This window comes from Zootermopsis nevadensis, unplaced genomic scaffold, assembly GCF_977971745.1.
Source record: "Zootermopsis nevadensis isolate Lab colony 2312 unplaced genomic scaffold, Znev_1.0 Znev_ptg000007l, whole genome shotgun sequence".
NCBI lineage: Eukaryota > Metazoa > Arthropoda > Insecta > Blattodea > Termopsidae > Zootermopsis > Zootermopsis nevadensis.
In genome coordinates, this window is record NW_028259139.1 from 13,894,911 (window position 1) to 13,916,551 (window position 21,641).

At 38.0% G+C, this 21,641-nt stretch overlaps 2 protein-coding genes across 6 annotated transcripts in view; both read left to right on the forward strand.

The window, feature by feature from the left end:
• LOC110835077 (uncharacterized) overlaps nucleotides 1-4,769 on the forward strand; it is a 28,288-nt gene extending 23,519 nt beyond the window's left edge. For all 3 annotated transcript variants that reach the window (XM_087344384.1, XM_087344385.1, XM_087344386.1), the window contains exons 4-6: nucleotides 58-204; nucleotides 3,385-3,601; nucleotides 4,278-4,769. In XM_087344384.1, coding sequence (XP_087200510.1) covers nucleotides 58-204; nucleotides 3,385-3,601; nucleotides 4,278-4,766 — 853 coding nt within the window. In that variant the 3' untranslated portion in view covers nucleotides 4,767-4,769. The remainder of the gene's footprint in view (nucleotides 1-57; nucleotides 205-3,384; nucleotides 3,602-4,277) is intronic.
• Nucleotides 4,770-7,648: 2,879 nt separating this feature from the next.
• On the forward strand, nucleotides 7,649-21,433 carry LOC110835079 (uncharacterized). 3 transcript variants are annotated; one of them, XM_022074953.2, is made up of 7 exons: nucleotides 7,649-7,789; nucleotides 9,741-9,979; nucleotides 11,685-11,869; nucleotides 11,951-12,092; nucleotides 12,715-12,846; nucleotides 14,676-14,847; nucleotides 16,562-21,433. In XM_022074953.2, the coding sequence occupies exons 1-7, from the start codon at nucleotides 7,747-7,749 to the stop codon at nucleotides 16,684-16,686; spliced, it is 1,038 nt and encodes a 345-aa protein (XP_021930645.1). In that variant the 5' UTR covers nucleotides 7,649-7,746; the 3' UTR covers nucleotides 16,687-21,433. The 3 variants fall into 3 exon arrangements, 2 of the variants coding, with proteins under 2 accessions (XP_021930645.1, XP_021930643.1); XM_022074951.2 differs by lacking the exon at nucleotides 7,649-7,789 and adding an exon at nucleotides 8,044-8,739; XR_015533949.1 differs by lacking the exons at nucleotides 7,649-7,789; nucleotides 11,951-12,092; nucleotides 16,562-21,433 and adding an exon at nucleotides 8,039-8,739 and having other exon boundaries at nucleotides 14,676-14,813.
• Nucleotides 21,434-21,641: the final 208 nt, after the last annotated feature.

The following is a 21,641-nucleotide window of genomic DNA, read 5'->3' on the forward strand; positions in this document are numbered from 1 at the left end:
GCATTGCAAAGATGCAGTGTGGAACACTGTTTGTGATGCTGCACATTTTTGTTTCAGCATCTTGCAGCCAATTAGGAAGCCTGCCATCAAAGTGAATTGGTCAGAGTTGAGAAAGGTGCCTTGTAAGCAGCGCAGGGAAATGAGAATGAAATTGCAGCAGGAATCTCATGTTCCTGTCTCATCTGATTGCACTAAGGAACTGAGGTGGACACTATATTAAGCATTTTCATGTCTGGGTTAATCCACAGGGTGTTATTCTATTCACAATTTAATGCATAATGAGGAAGTTATATCTTTCAGCACGTTTGAACTCTGAAACCACTGATAGGATTTTCACATGTGGTTTGGGGGTTTACATTAAAACTTGTTGAATTAATGTAATTTTGTGGTGAGATATAATTTTTGTTTATATTAGATTTAAACCATATATTAAATGAAATTCAAACTAAACGTCCATTTTTTAAGAAATGCTTTATTATGCAAAACAGATTTGTAGCTAGTGTAACATTTAAAGCCTCTCTACAACAGGTGTTCTCAGCATTTTAAGTCTTCAGGCCAAATTTGCTACTTACAGACTTGACGGCTGCCAAGTTATCCCTTTAAAACTGGAGCTTATTAAAATAATATTCAAGAATTCATTTCTTGCCTCAAAGTAAACATAGTACTTTACCATTACAAAGATCAGTTTGTTAATGTTGTTTGAAGAGATAATCACTTTTTACACTAAGTGACATATAAGACCTATAAGTACAAAATGTATTGATTGTCAAAGCAGGTTCTCAATGGGTTTGAAAGAGGTAGAAATGAGGACAAGTTATTGAAACTTTATAGATGTTAATTATAAACATTTATTATTGTAGCATACATGTTTACATATTACACAATACGAGGTATGACACAAAAATAACGAGACTGATGCTGTAACTAGGCAACCAATAATAGTGAGGGCAAAATAATGAGACTGTATTTGACCTTGATCTATCGTCTACCAGTGATGCAAGTTTCATCTTGATTGGTGTACTCAATAGTAGTGGACAAGTGTTTCTGTACAGACATGTTTTTATGCTTGGTCGGAAAATACCAGATTGTAACTTGGAACAACGCGTGAACATTAAGTTTTTCGTTAAGCATAAGAAATCTGCAATGGACACTTTTCAGTTATTGACTGAGGCTTACACTGAAGATTGTATGTCTTGTGCACATGTGTTTGAATGGCACAAATGATTTTTGGAAGGCAGCGAAAGCGTGGAAGATGATGAGCGCCCAGGCCATCCAAGCACGTCAATTACCGATAATAACATTGAAAAAGTGTGAGATGTGATTCGAAAAGACCATAGGTTAGGTGTTTGAGCAGTTCGAGTTAATTTAGATGGGAAAGAGTTCGGTGCATTTTAACCGAAGAATTGAACATGAAAAATGTTTTCTTAAAAATCTTCCTGAAATGTTGTCAGTTGAACAAAAAGAAGTTGAGAGGATATTTGTTGTGACCTCTTGCAATGCATTGAGGGCCAACTGGATTTGTTGAAATTATTATGAAAATTATTAAAATAATTACTTGTGATGAGACTTGGATATTTCAGTGTGATCCAGAAACTAAGTGGCAGTCCACGCACTGTAAGTCACAATCCTCTCCAAGAGCAAGAAAGTACAGATGAGCTGTTTGAAGTTCAAAGCCATGTTAAATGTTTTCTTTGATATCAAGAGTGTTGTGATGGCAGAGTGGGTTTCCAGTGGCCAGATGGTAAATCAGCAATATTACATTGAAGTATTGACAGAATTGAGCAAGCGAGTGAGAGAAAAACATCCAGAGTCGTGGAAAAACGAGTGGATTTTGGACCAGGATAACGTGCCAGCCCACACAGCTTTGTGAAGGAGTTTTTAACCAATAAGAACATAACTGTGCTTGACCATCCCTCCTATTCACCAGACCTGGCTCCCTGTTACTTCTTTCTCTTCCCCAAGATAGAAACCTTGCTCAAAGGGACCCATTTTGAGATGGTAGAAGAGGTGAAGGCATAAACAACGGAGCCACTGAACAGCCTTACAAGAAAATGGTCTACAGCTCTGCTTCCAACAGTGGCAGCATCATATGCGGCTGTGTGTCAACTCCGAAGGGAACTATTTCGAGGGAGAACAAAGTTAATTTTTGTAATTATGTAAATGAAAAGAGTTACAGCATCAGTCTCATTCTTGTGTCAGAATTCATATACTGTATTTACCTGAATATAAGATGACAATTTTTTCCTAATTTATTATCAAAAAATGGGGGTGTCTTATAGTCACGCATAAAATTTTATAAATAGGGCGAATATTTCTGTTATTAGTAGTACTGTGAATATCTTTTTAGGCTGGGTAGTACAGCTGTTTCATTGTGTTTTTTGATCACAGGACATCATGTATGGCAACATCCATCAATAGAGGAATACTTTTTTCGTTTAAAACCATTGCACTCATTGGTAACCTCTATAAAGCCTTGCCTGTAGTTGTTGATATGTAATAGGTTTTACAGTCCATCGTGTTACCCACTTTTACACTGCCAGGCCCTTTTATAGCCTGGGAAATTAAGTTTCATTGAAACACCATTGTACCTTAGTAACATTGCTATTTTAACTCTGATCCCACTGGCAGCTCCCTGTACAGTCTTGCCTGCCTGTTATGATGCACCCTCTAAACCCACAAACAAACAACAAATCAACCAAAAATTATTTATTTACTTATTTATTATTAGTTTCCTGGTCACAGTGGCCTCACATTCTGAGGTGTGGGCCTCGTGCACTTAGACACTGGGACTGCGGGTTTAAATCGCACTGAGGCCATGGATCTTTGTTCACGTCTCTCTGCGTTGTGCTGCTCTGCGTACACGTAGAGGCCTTTTGACGGGCTGATCATTCATCCAAGTCCTACCAAATGTCTAAATAGTTTAAGTAACCTCCAAAAGAGATGGCCAAGACCCACACTGGGTTGTAGAACCACAGATGATGATGATGATGATTTATTATAGTTTATTTATTTATGTTTTCAGTATCTACACTATATAGTGTGGGATGAGACAATGACAATGAATAATGAATTGCAAATGATGTGGAGTGAAGCAGTTGTGGCCTAATTTTAGGTACTATCCTGGCACTTCCCTTGAGGGTCTGAGGAAAACCATGAGAAATCTCAGTCTCTGGGCCAAGATTTGAACCCTGCAGCTTATGAATATGAAGTGGGAAAGCTCAACTGCAACGTTCAGTCCATCCAAAAATGTTCTTGCAACTATGTGTACGATGCATCAGCAGTATCAGCCTGGTGGCAGAGGTGTCAGCAAAACTATCACCATTTAATATACTACCCTGAAATATTGTGAATATAACTTGGTTTTGGTGCCATATATTGTTGCAGGCAGTGTCTGTTGCTGGGTGTGAATACTGTGACGCGTGGTTTGGAGTCTTCGTTGGTTGGCTGTGTGCTTCTTGCTCACGATGCAGACCCAAGGATGCTCATAAGCCACATCCCCATTATGTGTGCTATGCAGGGTGTTCCCGTTCTCATCATGTCTTCTCTGCGATCGATTGTCAATACCACACTTGGCTTCTCCTGTTTAGCTCTTGGTATCAAAGTACGTAGAGTCATTTTAACAATGTATGATATGATTCACCTTCTACGTGCCATGTGTTAGTAACGTATATCTTGGTTGCTGATTTGATAAGAGGAGCAGCTGCTCAGTGAAAAATGCCTTGTTTCTTTTTGAACTGGGGCTTAGTAGTTGTATTAACATTTTGAAACATATAAAACAAATCAATTTTGTACACTCCTTTAACCCCCAACAAGTCTTATATCCTTAATATGTAAATAATTGTGTATTATGTACAGTATCATACCATATTCACACCCTATGTGGGCAAGCATGCTGCTACCAAATTATGTTGAAGTCTGTGTTAAGGGATCTTTCAGCAGGTGATAATTAACTTCTTGGCTCCTCTTATCAGAATTTATACAGTGCTTAGTGCCAGTGTTCAGATAAGTATACATTTCAAATTAAACATCAAACAAATTCCCTATCTGGGAATATAGACTGCTGCCATTATCATAGTTTCTAGTGGGTGGGTGTTTACAGAGGGATGATGGTTCAAGCCAAGGAACTTTATAAAGCAAACTAGAATTCTTCCGGCAGTTCCAACCTGTTGCAAAGAACAGGCTGGTATTTTTAAAACCACAAAATATTACTTGATTTAATTTACAGTTAAGACGTTAAAGCACAGAGTACTGTCTGTAATGTAAAAATTGTGTCACAGAGATCAGCTGTGGAGTCAGAGGGCGGCCATTTCCACACAGTCTTCAAGACAGTAATGGAGCTGTGTAAGACGATACCTGTGCCAGAGCCCCTTCCTGCCTTCTGCTATGCCTTGTCGCATGGTCCAACTGATGATCAGGCAGAAAAATCATCAGACCCACAGCCTACTGAAGTGAAAGTTAGTGCAGATGTCTACAAATATCGCAGCTCAAGGAAGGAGCGCGCATTTGTGCCAAGATTGCCTTCTTCTTCTCTTCAGCCATCTGTGGACTTCCTGTCCCTTGATATGGGTACTGATACCGTCTCCAACAAGGTGATATTGGGTACGTGCGTCAGAAAATTTGTGGATGAGCCAATGGATGTGCAGGACAAAGGCACCCAGATAATGTGTAGGCAACCACAGTTTCAGTATCAGCCACTGAGACTGAAGCAAGCAGTGCCCAATCCCAAGAAGATAAGAAAGAAGGAAATAAAGAAAAGAAGAAAGTGACTCTGTGGTATTTGTCAATCAGCATAAAGATGGCAGCCTTTTAGGATATTGGACTGTGTAGTCTCATGTAACTTGGCTCAATAAGTTACTCATCACCCTGTTGAAAGAGGCAGTATGCACCTCTGAAATATCAGTCAACTTTTATGAGACTGCATGACACACTATCCCAAAAGGCTGTTATTTTCATAATCACCATGTGAGAACCTGAAATATCTAACTAACTAACTAGATGGCTTACTGAACGCAAAGGTTCATCACCGAATTAACCAAAGCCCTCCACTGGACCCTGTCCTGGGAAAACAAAATCCAGTCTCCTTCAACTCCTATCTCCCATAGATCCCATATGAGATTATCCTCCGATCTACATCTAGGTCTCCCCAGCAGTCTCTTCCCCGCAGGCTTCCCAACCAACACCTGGTGCACACCTCTTGCCCCATCTATTCATGTAACATGCCCTGCCCATCTCATTCTTCTTGACTTAATCACCCTGTCAATACTGTGGGAGGAGTACAAATTTTTAATTTTGTCATTATATAGTTTTCTCCATGCCCCATCGTATTCTCTCCTAGGCCCAAATATCCTCCTCAACACCCTGTTCTCAAACACCTGCAATCTGTGTTCCTCCCTCAGAATGAAATACCATGTTTCACACCCATACAAAACAACAGGAAAAATTATTGTTTTGTATATTTTAATCTTTGGGTTCTGAGAAATCAGACAGGAAGACAAAACTGAGAAGTAGCAAGCATTTCCGGAATTTAGTCTCCTCCTAACTTCCTCATGAATATCATTTTGATTTGTTATTGTTGTTCCCAAATATTGTAACTGTGTAACACTTTCAAAGGATTTATTAGCCACCCTAAGACAATTTTGCCTGACATGTCTCCAGACGATATACTAACATGTACTTAGTTTTTCTGACTTTACTTCTAGCCCCACCTGTCTACTAGCCTCTAGTAAAACTTCTGTGTTCCTCTTTATTGTATTTATATCGTCCCCCAATAAATTAACATCATCAGCATATGCCAATAGCTGATGTGTCCCATTCAATTGCAAACCCTCCTGCCTATCTTGGACTTTACTGATGGCGTATTCTAGCGCAAAGTTAAAGAGCAACTGAGGCAAAGCATCTGCTTGTTTCAGACCGTTCTCGATGGAAAATTATTCAGATAAATATTTACCTATATGAATTGTGCTACAAGTTTCATTTAATCACATTTTTATTAGATTCACTAATTTCTCTGGTATAGCAATTTCAATTAGAATATTTTATAGCACTTCTCTCTTCACAGAGTTATAGGCTTTTTTGAAATCTGTAAATAATTGATGTACTGAACTCCCATTTTTTCTCTAGTACCTGACATATGCAAAAGATCTGATCAATTGTTGATCTGTTTCGTCTGAACCCACACTGATGATCCCCAATAATTTAATTCACATGTGGAGTTAATCTTGCCAGAAGAATGTTTGATAGAATTTTGTATGAGGTTGATAGAAGAGACATTTTTTCTGTAATTACCACACTCAGTATTGTCCCCCTTCTTATGAATAGGAATAATTATGGATTCCTTCCATTGTTGTGGCATCTCTTCCTTATCCCAAATTAACTGAATAAGCTTATGGATCCTCATATGCAACCCTTTGCCACCTGCTTTAATTAATTCTGCTAGAATTTGATCAATACCTGGAGATTTATAACTTTTCAACTTCCCTATGGCCAATTAACTTAATCTAAAAAGGTTCTGGCACTAACAGTTCAGCCATCTGCATTTTAATCTGTGTAACATCATCAGTCTCATGAACATTTAAGAGCTGGCTAGCAAAATTTTTGCACCTATTCACAGTTTTTATTGGGTCTGCAAGCAAATTGCCATTATCATCCTTAACCTGAAACATCAGTCAGCATAAAATCGAGATAACATTTGAAGCTTTCATGATGATTGAATGCTTTGAACTCTTTTCACCCTGACACCCAAGTAAGTATGTAGACAATCCATTATTTTGAAATCTCTGAAAATTGCTGGATTGTAACTCCATGCATGAGAAGAATAAATTCCACTTCCATGACAGACTTTCTGCAGTATATTGTAAATGCATCCTTAATAATCTCTCAAGAGCCCTGTGTCATACTAATTACTAATGATCATAATAATGAAAGTCAAAATGCAGGTGAGTGAGATGGAAGCTACAAGTTATGCCACGTTTGTAGGTATTGAGCATGAGAGATGCATTTGTGAATATTGTTAAGTGAATGGGGTTCCCATAATTTCATTCTGTGGTGTTAGCAAAAGCATTTTGTTTTATATATATATATATGTGATATTTGGTCCCTTTTGTCAGTTTTGCAAAAGATACTCTTTTACGTCATCCAGCACATTTCAGGGTGAAGATGATTGTCTTCTGGGATATTACACCATGTAATCTTGTAGAAATTTACTAATGTTTCTGGGGTGCTTGCTGCCTTCATGATGGAGGTGTAAACTCCTCTGAAAAATTGGTCAGTTTCTGTGTGATGACATGCTGCAGCATCCCAGAAGACACATTGTCCTCAAACTTCCTGCAGTGAGAACTTGAAATCTCTTCATATTTAAGGTCCAGTTTAATATCCTGTCTATTTCTGTGTGTCCCTTAAATACCATGAAGAACATAGAAATGCTGTTACAGAACCAGGGAAATATAGAGCAAATTTGTTCCACTTTCCAGTCATAACATGTTTACCCCGGTCAGTCAATTTGCTACTTTCCATGGGATTATCATAGCATTTTGTGTTTTGACATGTGTGCATTTTTCAATGTCATAGATGTCAAACTTTCAGAATTTCTGAAAGTTACTGGCCTTATCAATATGATTTTTACTTTGGCACTACCTACAATTTTATATGGCAGTGAAAACTGGACATTGAAAAGGAAGGACAAAAACAGAATTACAGCTGCCGGGAAGAAATTTATGGGACGTACTGCAAAGTACACTTGGATGGACTATGAAACTGCAAAAGAGGCTTTCGGACTACGAGGCCGGAACGGGTAAGTCCTTGATGATGATCAATTAATAACATTTACCAACATATTATAAATATTACTGAAACGAATCACTTGTGTAATATATCAATCCACATGTATTAATAATTTAGACCAGCAATTATTTTGCAGGCATGTACTGTATATTGGTATCTGTGTTGTGAAGATGATCTATGTTGGCGTATAATTTGTCAAACTATCTAGCTCACATTCAGAAAGAGTTGAAGATTCGGGCGCGCGGCTATGTCGTTTGAGTGTCAGGTATCGCCACAGATGGCGAAGGATGAACGTCATCTAGTAACGGAACATTAAACTATGTTATTGATTGACGAAAGAAACGGGCGTGTCCGTTTGTGAACGGTAATTGTGTTTATGAAGTTGTCAGTGTGTGGTGATAGAAGGGAGTTTGACATTTTTGTGTGATTGAAACAGTGGTGGTCAAATTATGGAAGACGTAGAACGAGAGGATTTATTAATCCGTGCCAGTAGTGGTATTGAACTAACGGATAATGAAGATTCATTTGATGGCACAAAAGGCAGTGTGCTTGGTGAAAATAAGACTAATTCTTTTTATGACAAAGTGCAGTTTATTTGCATTGGCCTTTTATTATGCTGTTCTTCGACAGCCATAATAATTTTGTTACCCCTCTATTTGGAGGCTGTGGATTTTCATGGCGATGCATATACAGCCATTATTTTCACATGTTTCTCAACAACTTTGGGGTTATTTGTTGTGTCGTGTATAGCTGGAAGATTGAGAAATGGCCTGAGATCAAGTTTAATGCCACCATTTGCATTTTCATTCGTTCTTCGCACCGGCGTAATCTATGGATTAAGTTGCTTTCTGGTGATATATTCCCTTGAAAGGAAGAAAGTCGTATGCCACCTGCAGGATCCCATCAAGATGATTGTACTTATCTTTTCACTGTTCTATTATTTCTTCTTTTGCAGGAAAAGTATGTATAATGTGTAGTTCTAATGTATGTTTTATAGAGATTAACCTTATTTTCTAGTTAAGGTGTTATCCATCAAACACAACTCTAAATATAGGATTTGAGGATCTCACGACAGTAATATGATGATGGCTTTCTGCTGGGTCATGGTCATGGTCATGGTCTTGTAGAAACAACAATGTTTTAGAGGTACTTGCTGTTTCCATCACTCATCACACTAATACTGGAGGCAGCAAGTATGTCTGAAACACTGGTAAACTTCTGCCAGACTGCACAGCACTACAAAAAGTAACACATCCATCTTCACAGCTCTTTATAGAATAGAATAGAATTTATATACATTCCAAAGAGTCTTTATAACACCAAAGCCTGACACCGGCCATGATCCTTATCCAAACCCCATCCATTTACCATCCTCATGGCCCACCTCCCTAAGATCCAGCTTGATATTATCCTCCAATCTCCTTCTTGGTCTGTCCAGTGGTTATTTTCTACAAGGATTCCTTAAAAAAATTCTTTGCCTTCCCCCCTGCGTGCGACATGTCCACCCCATTGTATCCTCCTAGATTGTACAATCCATTCCCATCCAACATGATTACCAGAACCTCCTTCATTGCCTTTTCTCAAAATTCTGTCACCTTCTTTTCTTACCCACATGATTCTTTCCCATTGGATAGCAAATTGCCATTGTCATCCTTTACTAAATTAGTCTGAGGTTGATATCCTTTCTTAAAATTATTAATGCCTCTGTACTGGTCTCTGATATTTTTTTCCTTATTGTTTGTCTCAATCTCAATAATTTTGCCCTTCAGGTATTCCCTTTTCTTATTCCTAAAGGTACTACTAGCTTCACAACTCATGTTACACAGATTATTCATATTTGTTTTACTTGGGTCCTGCAACCATTGAAATTTTGTTTGCTTCCTACGATCTATTAATTTTGAACATTAATTAATCATCAATTTTCAGAGATCTTTAGTGATTACATTTTTTGTTGATTGCAGTGATGAGTCTCGAGAAGATTTTATGGTCTTCACTCGTCATTATTGGGCTGTTTATCACTGTTGACTATGGCCTGTGTGATGAGTTCCTTTGCCGTGGCAATGAGCGCAAGAACAGGAATGAGGATGCTGGGGACTGGAGCTGGCAGAGTCACGTGGTGTGGACATTGGTATACGTTGTGGCACTTGCACTGTGGAGCCTCACTTATACGTTGTTGGAAGGACATCTGCTAATGTCTGGGGTAACACTCTAGTTTTTTACAGAATAGATTGATGCACTAACACAGCTCTTGCTTTCTTTTGTAGAAATACATAATGAGGGACTTAATAATTTAGTTTCTGCTGTAATAGGACAGAGATTGGTATCATGTGTCATTTATTCACATATTCAGTGTAGTTTAAGACTAGATATATGGCTAAATAAATCATAACAGGTATCAGAGAAATACTTCTTTCTGCAATTGGTGTGATTTTCTATGAGTTTTCTGAAGGTGTTATTGAAAGGATTTATTGTTTGATAGTTTTACAATTGGTAACACAGTAAGATTTGAGGTTTTCATGGTGGTGAGTCTGAAGGTGGCTGCCTTCTGGGTTGTTGCACCATGTAATCTTGTAGAAGTTTACTGACATTCCAGAGGTCCTTGCTGCCTCCATCACACAGACTATACGGCGCAACAACCCAGAAGACGGCCATCTTCTGGTAACGTAGTTGTTTTCATGCCATGTTTCAATCAAGTGTACTTTTCGTCATGGACTTGCTGTTCATAACATTGCACAGCAGAAAGGGCTCGTAAAAAAGCACATGCAAATGTACACACATTGTATATGTAATATGGGCATCTAAGTCAATGTGTCAGGCTTTTGCAGATGAATGTATAAAAGTTGTGCTCTTAAAACTATAAATTAAATTGGATACACAAATGTTCATGAGTTGGCATAGCTTGGTCAGTATAGTGAATGGCTATGGACTGGACGACTGGGGTTCAATCCCCGACGGGGGCAGAGGATTTTACCTTTAGCCATACTGGTTTTGGGGCTCACCCACACTTCTGTCCAGTGCGTATCGGGGTCCTTTACTGGTGGTAGAGCGCAGTCGGGGCGTGATGCTGACCACTCACCCCCTTCTAGTGCCAAGGTCAAGAATGAGTAGGAGCTATATTTTCAATTCCCCCAAGCATCTACATGGCATATAGTGGGACAGCTTTACTTTACTTAAATTTTCATGGAATACGAGGCAAGTTAAAGCAAAAATATGCATTGTATTTAAAGAAAGCCTTAATATTATTTTAAGAGAATGAATGATTAAAAGAATGTTCTTCTCTAGGAAATGTTTTTTGTCTCCATGTAAGATTTTGAATTTTTGTATATAGAGACTGTTGTATAGAGACATAAGTGAATTTAAGAAGGGGTACAAATCTAGGAAACGTTTGATCAAGGACGAGAATGGGGATCTGTTAGCTGACTCACATGGCATCATAAGCAAATGGAAAGTAATATAAGTAATGTAGTTTGCCGGTAACATACATATATATCACAAAGGGAAACATGTTAGATGCTAGTAAGGAAGTTGGTATAGAAGTAAATGCATAGTAAACCAAATATTTATTAATGTTTTGTTACTAGACAAGCGGTAAAATTCATATAAATCCTTTGAACTTGTAGCACATTTCAAATATTTGGGAATGATGTTAACAAATCAGAATTTCATTTACAGACCAGTGGCAGGGTCTTAGGATCACGATAATAAACCTTCGCTTTCCATGAGCGGCATATACTTTCTTGACTAGCTGAGTGACTGTTAGCTTATCAAGGACTCTGCTCCATGGAGTTGCTTGGGTGGTGTTTAACTTGAGGTTTTATAACAACATGAAATTTATTGATCAGCTGAACAGCTATTAAATGTTGAAGGAATACCTTGTACCCTGTAATTGGTACTGTGATCCACAGGACTTTACATATGTAGGGCCAGGATGTTCTCGCCTGCTCACTGTGTCCCGGTTAGTTTCTACAAGAGATATTCACTCTCATTCAACCACATGTCATTCATGTCCACTTTTGAATAACACAGATGAGAGCCAAGGGATTTCTTCAGAGCAGGAACAGTGCACCAGCTCACCCACGAGACAACGTAGGTCAGTATCAATCAGTTCAGAAAAACATATATATATATGTTTTGGAAAACTGCTTCTTGACGCATACCCACTCATTCACAGGCAGATCACATACGTAAGTCAACAGGACTCTGACTCCGACGTCAGGCCAAAAGCTCTGCCTATAGCATTATGGCTGCATCTCATCACACTGGTGGTGGCTTTGGCTTTGTGCTGGACTGATATGATTTCTGTATTGGGGAAGGTAAAATAGATTTGCATTCAGTTGTGCTTATGATTAATATTTCTTGTAGTCAGTCTGTCCATTTGAAGGAAGTTTTCGTATGTTACAGTTTTGAGAGACATAATTAGATTCATTCCACTTGAATCTAGTGAGACTTTAAGAAAATCTTTTGGTCCTCAGATTCTAATCTTAATCTCCTTTTCACTACTGATTAAAATTACTGTTTATGGCCCACTTTTATTTATTTTATAACAAGAAAATCCAGTTTCATGTAAGAAGAATAAATTTAAAGTAGCTTTAAATGGTACTTTCATGCACACGCCTTTTATTATGTTGATGAATTCCCGCAGTTTAAAAAGGACTCATTATTGTGCCGATATAATATAAATTATCTTTATTGACAAAATCTGCTTTATAGCTGTGGATTCAATGTAACATTTTAATTATTTTATGCCTAACTTTGTCATTTATAAAACTTAATTAACATTTCAAATTGTAATCATCTGTACTTTGACTTTTTCCACAGCCTATAGTCAGTCTTAAAACCCTTCATACCATGTAGTACTATAACACAGAAGTTGAATAAATCAACCACTTTTACCGCCATTATTGTGATAATAATTGTTATTGTTTGCATCCCCAGGGTTCTTCTGCAGATGAGTTTTTGAATTTGACAAGAAATGGCTTATACTGTCATTTTGGTGGACATGACAAAATGGCACATAACATGAGTAATGAAGGGATGTCAACGAGTATTTATGACACTTGTCACCAGGTAAGATTGGTTTATAGTTCCTACTCCTGAATAGGCTTAACAGAAAGTATCATTTTGTCTGTGTTTGACACTTGTAATCATCACCATAATTGAACTATACTTTGTGCCTTGCCAGCTCAGTGTGGCCTGTTCCCTTTGGGTTATCCAGAACAAATTCTGCATGTCCCCCTAGCCCCAGTGCACACCCATCTCATTTTTGGTCTATTTACTCTAATTGTATTTGGTAAATTGTAAAAGTTGTGATGCTCCTCATTTATGAACTTTTTTTCATTTATTCTGTTGCTTCATTGTTCATGAGCCCCAATATTCTACCAGGGCTTAAGACTTCTGACACATGACACAGTGCAATGGACACATTCAACCATCGGGCAGCAGGATTTCTTGTTATGTAGTCTCTCTCCAAGATTCATAGCACACATCTCACTTACTGAGAAAATGTAAATGTAGAAACATTTTTCATTGTATATAACATCTTATTCATTTTTCCAGACTTTCAACTAAAAGTGCTAGGATAGGAGCCATAATTCAGCTCTAAGCTGTTACCTTAAAAATGCTGTTCTTCTGCATGTACACATTTCTTCCAGTATTTGTAAAGTTCTCTGAAACATTTCTCGAGATAACCGTGTGCATCCTTCCACAGCATTGTCTTTGAAGCCACATCAATTTCTGTTGCATTCTTCATCCGTGGGAAGAGATACAAGATGCAATTTTGCTATGCTTAAGGGCAATTTCCGCTGCTTTGCAAGTCAAAAAAGACTTCACCATTGCCTTCCCTTTCTATCAGTCCCTTTGTGGCCCTTGGTAACTGTGGCGACGTCTACATGGAAGATTGCCATTTATTTGGAAATTGTACAGAAAGAACAGGTTTTGTTACATTTGATGATCTTTCTGGGAAGGTCCTGCTGCCTTGATTTCACTTTTCATTTTATGTAGTTTTTGCATTGGTCCTGTATCAGTATTTCTGGTATAATGTGTCAAAAGGCATAATGCATCTTCAGATTTTTACTGAAGATGGCAAGACTCATACCAACTGCAATTTTTGCCTAATCTTCAGTTGTCTCTACTGTTTGATGATGATTAGAGATTAAACCTGTGAGACCACTCACACTTCTTGTAATGGGAAACTTTTTTCATTATACACCACCCAAATAATATTCATTGTTTCTGTGCCAGTTTTTCTAGTGCAATATTTGGTGACATTTTATATTAGCCTGCTTTAACCTTTGTCAACCATGCGTCACTGCTTACCCATGATCCAACAGACCTTGCATCACACTAGCATAATACTAAATCATTAATCCCAGATTTAAATTTTGGCTGGCAGCCACATAATATCAGGTCTTAAATGTTCTGTTACCCCATGAAACCTCTTTGTCCCCTGGTTTCTAAACTTTCCATGTACTGCATTGCCTATGGAATGTGTCGTATTAGTAGTTTTGTTAGGTGTGCAAGTGGGCTTGCAAACAGGCTCCACCCTATATGCCACAGTGTCACTGTATTTCTTTCTGTCCTTGGATGGAAATTGGAAACATGCTACGTAAGTGTTGTTAATTTGTGTGTGCACTGATTTTACGTTTTAATGACAACCCGAGTTGAACACAGTGGTTCTCCGTATTGTTGTACCAAGTGATTTTGGTCATGTGCCAACATTCTGAACGAACATGCTGCAGTCGTCTCCTGCTTCAGCCCAGATGATGGAAGCAGCATGTTCCTCTGAAATTCTGACACAACCAAAACACTAACCAGCAAAACAACTGAGAACTTCACCCTCTTAACTTGTATTTGAATGTTTTCATCATAAGTGTAATTTATTTCTGTTTCTGTGACAGGTAGCGATCTATGCATGGCCATTTCTCTTCGCATATATACTTTTCGTGCTGTCATCAGTTCAGTTCCTCATAATGACTGAGTCAGCTGTTTTCACGGTGGCCGTGAGCACCATCGCTCTCCCACTTGCTGGAATATGGTGGTCTCTATTCCGTATGACAGCATCAACCCCAGGTAAGGGCCGTTTGAAGCAAAGTGCTCAGGAATTTTGTTGGACAATCTGATCTTGTGGTGGGTGTCTGCTTTATGATAACTGGAAACGTTAAATTATAAGAGGATTATTCAATGAGTGTATGTTTCTGTAATACAGACATGCTGTATAGGATAAGGGATGCTGTTATTGGAAAGCTCCTTTTTTGGTAGTGTGCACATTGCCAGTGATGCCATATAACAAACGGGAGAAGAGGAGTGGAGAGATCAATGAAGTTCATTCTGTTGTTAGGAGTCTAAATGGTTCACAGAAACAAGCAGTCATAAACCATTTATCAAAATAACAGGAATTTTAGCTGTATGCTGCATTTATGGAATTTTGGTTGAAATGTATTATTATAATTAATCACAGTGTGTTCATACAGTTATTTCTGGGGCTACTATTTCCATTGATTTACTGTTGAGAACAAGACAGTGACCATTAAAATGCTGTTTTGCCAGTAACTGAGGAATTGGGATTTTATGCCACATAGTCCGGTAGATACTTGGTTAAGAAAGCAGAGAGATGTAACAGGAAAGCAAAGATTAGAAGAAGCCAAAGAGCAAATGCACGTTAAGAGTGGAGCAAAGTTCAGAAATAACGAGAGGCAAACTGGACTGGAATGAATAGAAACAAATGCAAAGAAACAAGGATTGGTATATAGAAAATAAAGTGGACTAGAGAGGCTAAGATGAACATAAGGTAGAAACAGAGAAAAGGAGAAATAATAGATATTAAACTATCACAAGAAATCAAAGAGAAACTACTATAAGATTGCCATAGTTAAGACTGCATAAAAACTGTATTTTTACTTTATTTTGTAAGAAATCTCTCGCTGGTTTATGTTAGAAAGTTAACTTTTAATTTTTACGTAATTTGGCAGTTGACTGTGAGTTCCACTAGCAATATTATATTTGTAAGATCTTTTGAATGAGAAATAGTGACATACATTTGTAATGGAATTCCATTTCTTCCATTCCAATGCAGGTAGGAGTTTGAATTACTTTTACCGTCTTCGCCGCGTCCTGTACCCACTACCGTGAGCCCCTGAGGTTTGCCCTTCTTCTAACCCTATATAACCTGTCTATCCTCTTTCTAGCTCCACTAGTTCAAACTTTGGGATCTTACCTACTCGTAAGCCTAAATGGCATCACAACCCAGAAGAAAGACCTTGTCAGAGCTGAAGAATTTCAGTTTGTTTAATTACTCCTAAATTAATAGGCCGAGTCACACTGTGATGGACAGAGTATTTTTTGGGATGTGTAGAGGACATATATCTGTGCTCAAGGGTTAGTGAACTGCATAGACCTTTCAGATTTTAAAATCTGCTGCATTTGAAGTTGATTTGTTTGTGGAACTTGTGTTTTCATTTTCTGATTATGACATTCCTTTGCGGTACCACCATTTGGGAGAAATTAACAGTCTCTGTCTTCAGGACAAAGTGACTAACAGGTGTAGTCTACATATTTATAATACTAGACCATGAAGTTGTTGAAAATTTGTGGTTTGTTTACATATCTTGTCATGTATCAGTTAGAACATATGAATTTTAAGATGAAGATGAGGATTAGATCTGTTAATCACCTCACCCCAAAGATGGGGCTGTTGGTTTATTTTAAATGCCCAGTATGTGACATTGTTGTTATTGAAGATTGAATGTACCACCACAAAATTTCTATGATTATGAATACTTTGTAGGTTTGTTGGAGTGGTTTCCTGCGGCGACTGGTGGACTTGTCTGCTCGGTGTTTGGCCTTCTCATCGTACTGTCAGGGATGGTGCTGTTATGTAAAGCACACTTCAAGGAGTTCAGATGTGGGTAGGTTGTAGTGACCTGCCTAAGGCATCAAGAGCAGTAAGTGCAGGCGCAGACTGGAGATCGGCAGTTACCGGCTTACCCGGTGTCTTACGTGAGCGATTAAATGTGAGCGGTGCGTGTTGCGTGGGTGAAGCAGAAATATCAAACTGACTGTTTGTATGGCGCTGTCCTAGGTTACAGCGAATCAGTCAAGAGAGTAAAGCGGCCGGATTCCGAGATCAAATATTTTGATATTTTCGCGCAGGTCGCTGCGCTGACCAGTAAGGCGCATGCGCAAGAAAGCTCTGCCTGTGCAGTACACGGAAGGGGCATGCGCAGGAAGGCCGTGTGTTTCTCTTACGTAGGACACAAGTGATTCCCTTATGTCATATGACACCCCATGCTGCTTATGCAGCTTGCACAGCTCGCTTCTTATCGCTTACCTAGGACATTGCCTTAGAGTTGCCTCGGCACATAACTGTGAAGGAAACATTAGTTTACAAAAATTTTAGGTGCCGCTGCATGTATGAGGATTTAATGTCTTGGACTTAATTTTGTCCGTTGAACTTGGGAGTAACGCAATATCCTTGTTCCCACAGCCATTGCATTATTATGCTGGTAAAAAATTCAAAGATAAAATTAAGCCCTAATTATGTTATGTTACATATAATGATAAATGTATATTACAATGGAAGTATTGTAGATAGTAAATTATAGAATTTCTGATTTGACAGATGTATTTAGTTGAAAGGGTCCAAGAAGTATCACACTTTGTTATGAACCTTCAAGCACTGCAAATTTTGTCATTTATAGCAGTAGTATGTCAGGCAAAACTGTCAAAGAAGGTGATTAGCTAATATAGTTACTTCATTAACAGAGTGACTTAAAAGCTGTATAACCTATAAATGAAATAGTAATTATTTTAATTGTACAAAGTTTTTTGCAATGAACACATTCCATAAAGATAGTCAGAGTGACATCCTGTTTACAGCAGTTGGTCATTCAGGATTGATCCTTGTTTTTGATGGACCATCCCCATTGATTTGTGAGACTTTACATTGCTGCAAGTTTATTTGGAACTGGACAGTCCAGAATGGCTCCCCTGTATGCATTCAAATAAACTAATTATGATCAGTGCTTAAACATGTGGGTAGACAGACTTACTGCAGGAAAAGAGCGGATTCATATTTATTTGTACATGATCAGTTAGTAAAGGATTTGATGAATTGGGTTCTGTGGATTCGTTTTGAAGTGCTTATAGGGCCAGGCTTTATGTCCTCTGGGTCGGACAGTTGAGGGTTTGGGGAGCGCACACTGCTGTGTAAAAACCATGTAGTAGCATTCGTCCAAATACAATCCAATAATCTAAAACTAAAGCCAAAAGCCTTATACAATAATGTACCATTTCAAATAGAATTGAGTAGTAATTTAATAGCTCTTAAGATTATATAAACTCCTACAAATCCTGACGCATAAGTACCAAAGCTGCCAAAAACACCCCACACTGTTTTATCACATTGTTTGAGATAGCAGAGAAGTCTCGAGTTGTCCGAATCCAACACCTTGTTGGACTACGTGCTGACCTATGTAACCTCGGCTAATCACATCTAACACAGCTTCTCGTTCTCCAGTGAACATCAACAAAGATTCAAGTTTGGATAGATCTTCAGGATTGTAAATACCTTTAATGGCCAAGTTCTTCGACTCTATATAGGTCCATCGTGGGTGTACCTCGGGAGTTAATGTAACAGGTTCGAACCATTAGAAATGTATATAAATATAAATTTACCTGGTGTAATTGACAAACAAGATTCTTAAAATGCTATTAGGAAGTTGGGATCTTTAGAGGAAGTCGTAAATTGTGCACTTTTTTTAGTAATATCAAAAATGTTAGTTCTGGCTAGATGGAAGATGAAATAATGAAAATTAAGACATGGAATAAAACGTGAACAAGTTTAATACAAATGACAACTTTCGTAAAGCCAGCTTGGCAGTGCTTCTTACGAGCAGAGATTTCAGGTTCTTGCGATGACTGTCTTTTGTGTTGTTGCGTCATGCTGTCTGCCTCCATTATCAGGGTGATGAGTCATCCTGAAGTTGGAGATAGCAAGCATCAGTAAACTTCTTCCAGACTACACGGTGCAACATCCCAGAAGACAGTCGTCTTCCTACTTCCTCATTCACTGTCTCGCACAGTGTAATCTGGCTCTCTCCCTTTTTTTTATTCAAGTATATTACTTTACTTTGCTGACTGCCATGACAAATATTCCATGCAGTGCTTGGTTCATCTGCTTAACCTTAATGTGATACTAGCAACAGTAGAGTAACTGTGTACATTCTTGCATTAGTATCAATAATCCTTATTGTTAAAATGACCAATGATATAATCAAGCCAAACGTCCAGTGTACTGTTTATGTATTAATTTGTGCCAAAACCAGCTGTTGCATTTAGTTAGCGACTTTATGTTGTATTATGTGCCAAGGAACTTGTATACACATATATTTGTAAGACTTTATTGTTACATGTTTGAGAAGCTTTGGTCATAAGTATCGTATCGGCGACAGGGCACTGATCTCAGTTTGTGTGTTTTGGACACGCTGCCCTTCTTACTTCCAGTCCTGTCAGTATTACAACTAATTCCCTGGTTTTTGGTCTGTTTGGCCGCGGAACATAGTCACATAGATCATTGTCGTCAGAGAGTTACCAGATTCTGTTTTCAACCAACTTGTGGTGGGAATTTCAAACATACTTGTTTAAAACTTCTCATACGATGGCAGACAGGATGTGTGGATGATGGTGTTAATGTTTTATCATATGGGAATAGGGGATTTATATCCCTGTATTACAGGGATGCTAGTCAGACTTTGTCTTCAGGGTTAATGGTATGCTTTGTGATGAATGGCGAGTTGTGTGATGCCTAATGTGGATCATGTAGACAGTTTAATGTTCAGGAATATAATATTCAGCACTCTGATAACTTGAATGTACACATGTCAAGTTGAGTTGGTAAATAACCTACTTTATGATGCCGAGTGGTTCGAAGGTGAAGGTTTAACAAATGGCTGCTGTTTTAAGCTTCACAAGAAGAAACTTCCTACTTACAGAATTAACAGACTGTGCTAATTGACGGCTGAAGGCTTTTGCATGTGGGTGCTCCATTCTTTTACCCTGTCTCATTAAAATCATTTAATACTATGCGATGAATGGCCAAATCATTTTAGTTGCTGCAGTAATACACATGCACAGCGTAACATATGAGAGGGGTGGCTTATAGCGAGAGATAGCGTAAAATTTTGTTCTTAATGCGTTACTTTTATTATGAATTATTAGTGTCAAGGTACAATAGTACTTTGGTTTAGACGTAATATTTTCCAAAGTAGGATTTGAGGTACTCGTGGCAGTGAGTATGAAGATGGCTGTCTTTTGGGTTGTGTTGCCTTGTAGTCTGGTAGAAGTTTACCAACATTTAAGAGGTACTTGCAGCCTCAATCATCAGGCTGATGAGTCTTAGACTACATGGTTCTACAACCCAGAAGACACCAATCTTAATATTTTTTTCTATTTTTTTTTTACTCTAATTTGGAGTATTAATACTGCAATATGTAGGAGGAATATCAATGAATTTAAACCAGTCCCATGAGTTTTCTTTCTTCAGTTTGAAATTATATATTATTATGAATATTAATATTCATTCCAAAGAATGCTTATAGTTTTGGACCTTACCTGAAGAATGTTAAAGAAAGAACAAATTCTACTGCCTTTCTGCAGTCTTTGTACTCTCACTTTCACTGAGATAACCTACTAAACATTAAACTGTCACAAAAGTCAACTAGAATGTAAAAATATCCATACATTTCAGCTAATAAAATTAAGAATTTTGTTTAAGTTTTCATATTCTCATCTTTTTACAGAGTTATTCCTCATAATTTTCGTCTTGTACCAGTGGTTTTTGATTGTGGCACTTTCTGTACTAGGTGTGATGTTCTTCATAATCAGTGTCATTATTACTATAATAATAATACATTATTTTATTACATTTATTTTATCTAGACTGAATCTTTTATCACCATTCCAGGCAGCAGCATCTTGATAACCTGTTTCCTTATTAATGTAATTAAAAAGCAAAATTAGTTGTTCTTCCATATTTCATTCTGTCAGTGTATGGATACATGCTAGAATAACTTGCTCAAAGTGTATTCCATACCGGAATGCACGTAATATCCTCGTGTGTTCTTTGCAATGTGCATTTAAAGGTATTAAATCCACCATGTTTGATAGTACCGACTTGCAACCAGATTACAGCACCTGCGTCTACCTCACGATTTTCCTCATCCGTCATTTTGTTATCACCACTCAGGATATTGGAAGCTACAATTTTGAAGTCGTGCAGAATAGCACAACCTTCACATCAAATTTCATTCAGATCTATCCAGTAGTTCTGAAGTTGAATCGACTGGGCAGAAGGACGGACGGACGGACGGAATGTCCGGCCCATAATGTTCTCTCACCATGCACTTTGTGCAAAGAATACATAACAAGTATTATATTTTGCTAATGGATATTGCTTGTAAATAGATTTTCTTTTTTTGTCTATATTGTTTGTATTTCATATTGTACATTTGACCATGTTTCTGTTTTATTAATGTTACTTCTTAATCTTTTATGTAATTTGTTCTCGTGCTGTTGTTTGTACCGCATTGTGTGTGGCTGTTGTTTGTACCGCATTGTGTGTGGCTGTTGTCAAGCATAAGAATAAATGAATTTAATTCAATTTCTGTCAGATGCAATGCATCTTATATATTCTCTTAATGTATGAACGCAACATCAGTTACATATTTTATGACCTACGCTGTGTCATAAAGCTGGCAAGATGATTGGAATGATGTTGAGACATAGGAAGCATTAGCTTGGCGGCACTGGGGAGAAGCCATTAAGAACCACAGTCAAGACGGACCGTATTCTCTTTGGAATTTAGATGA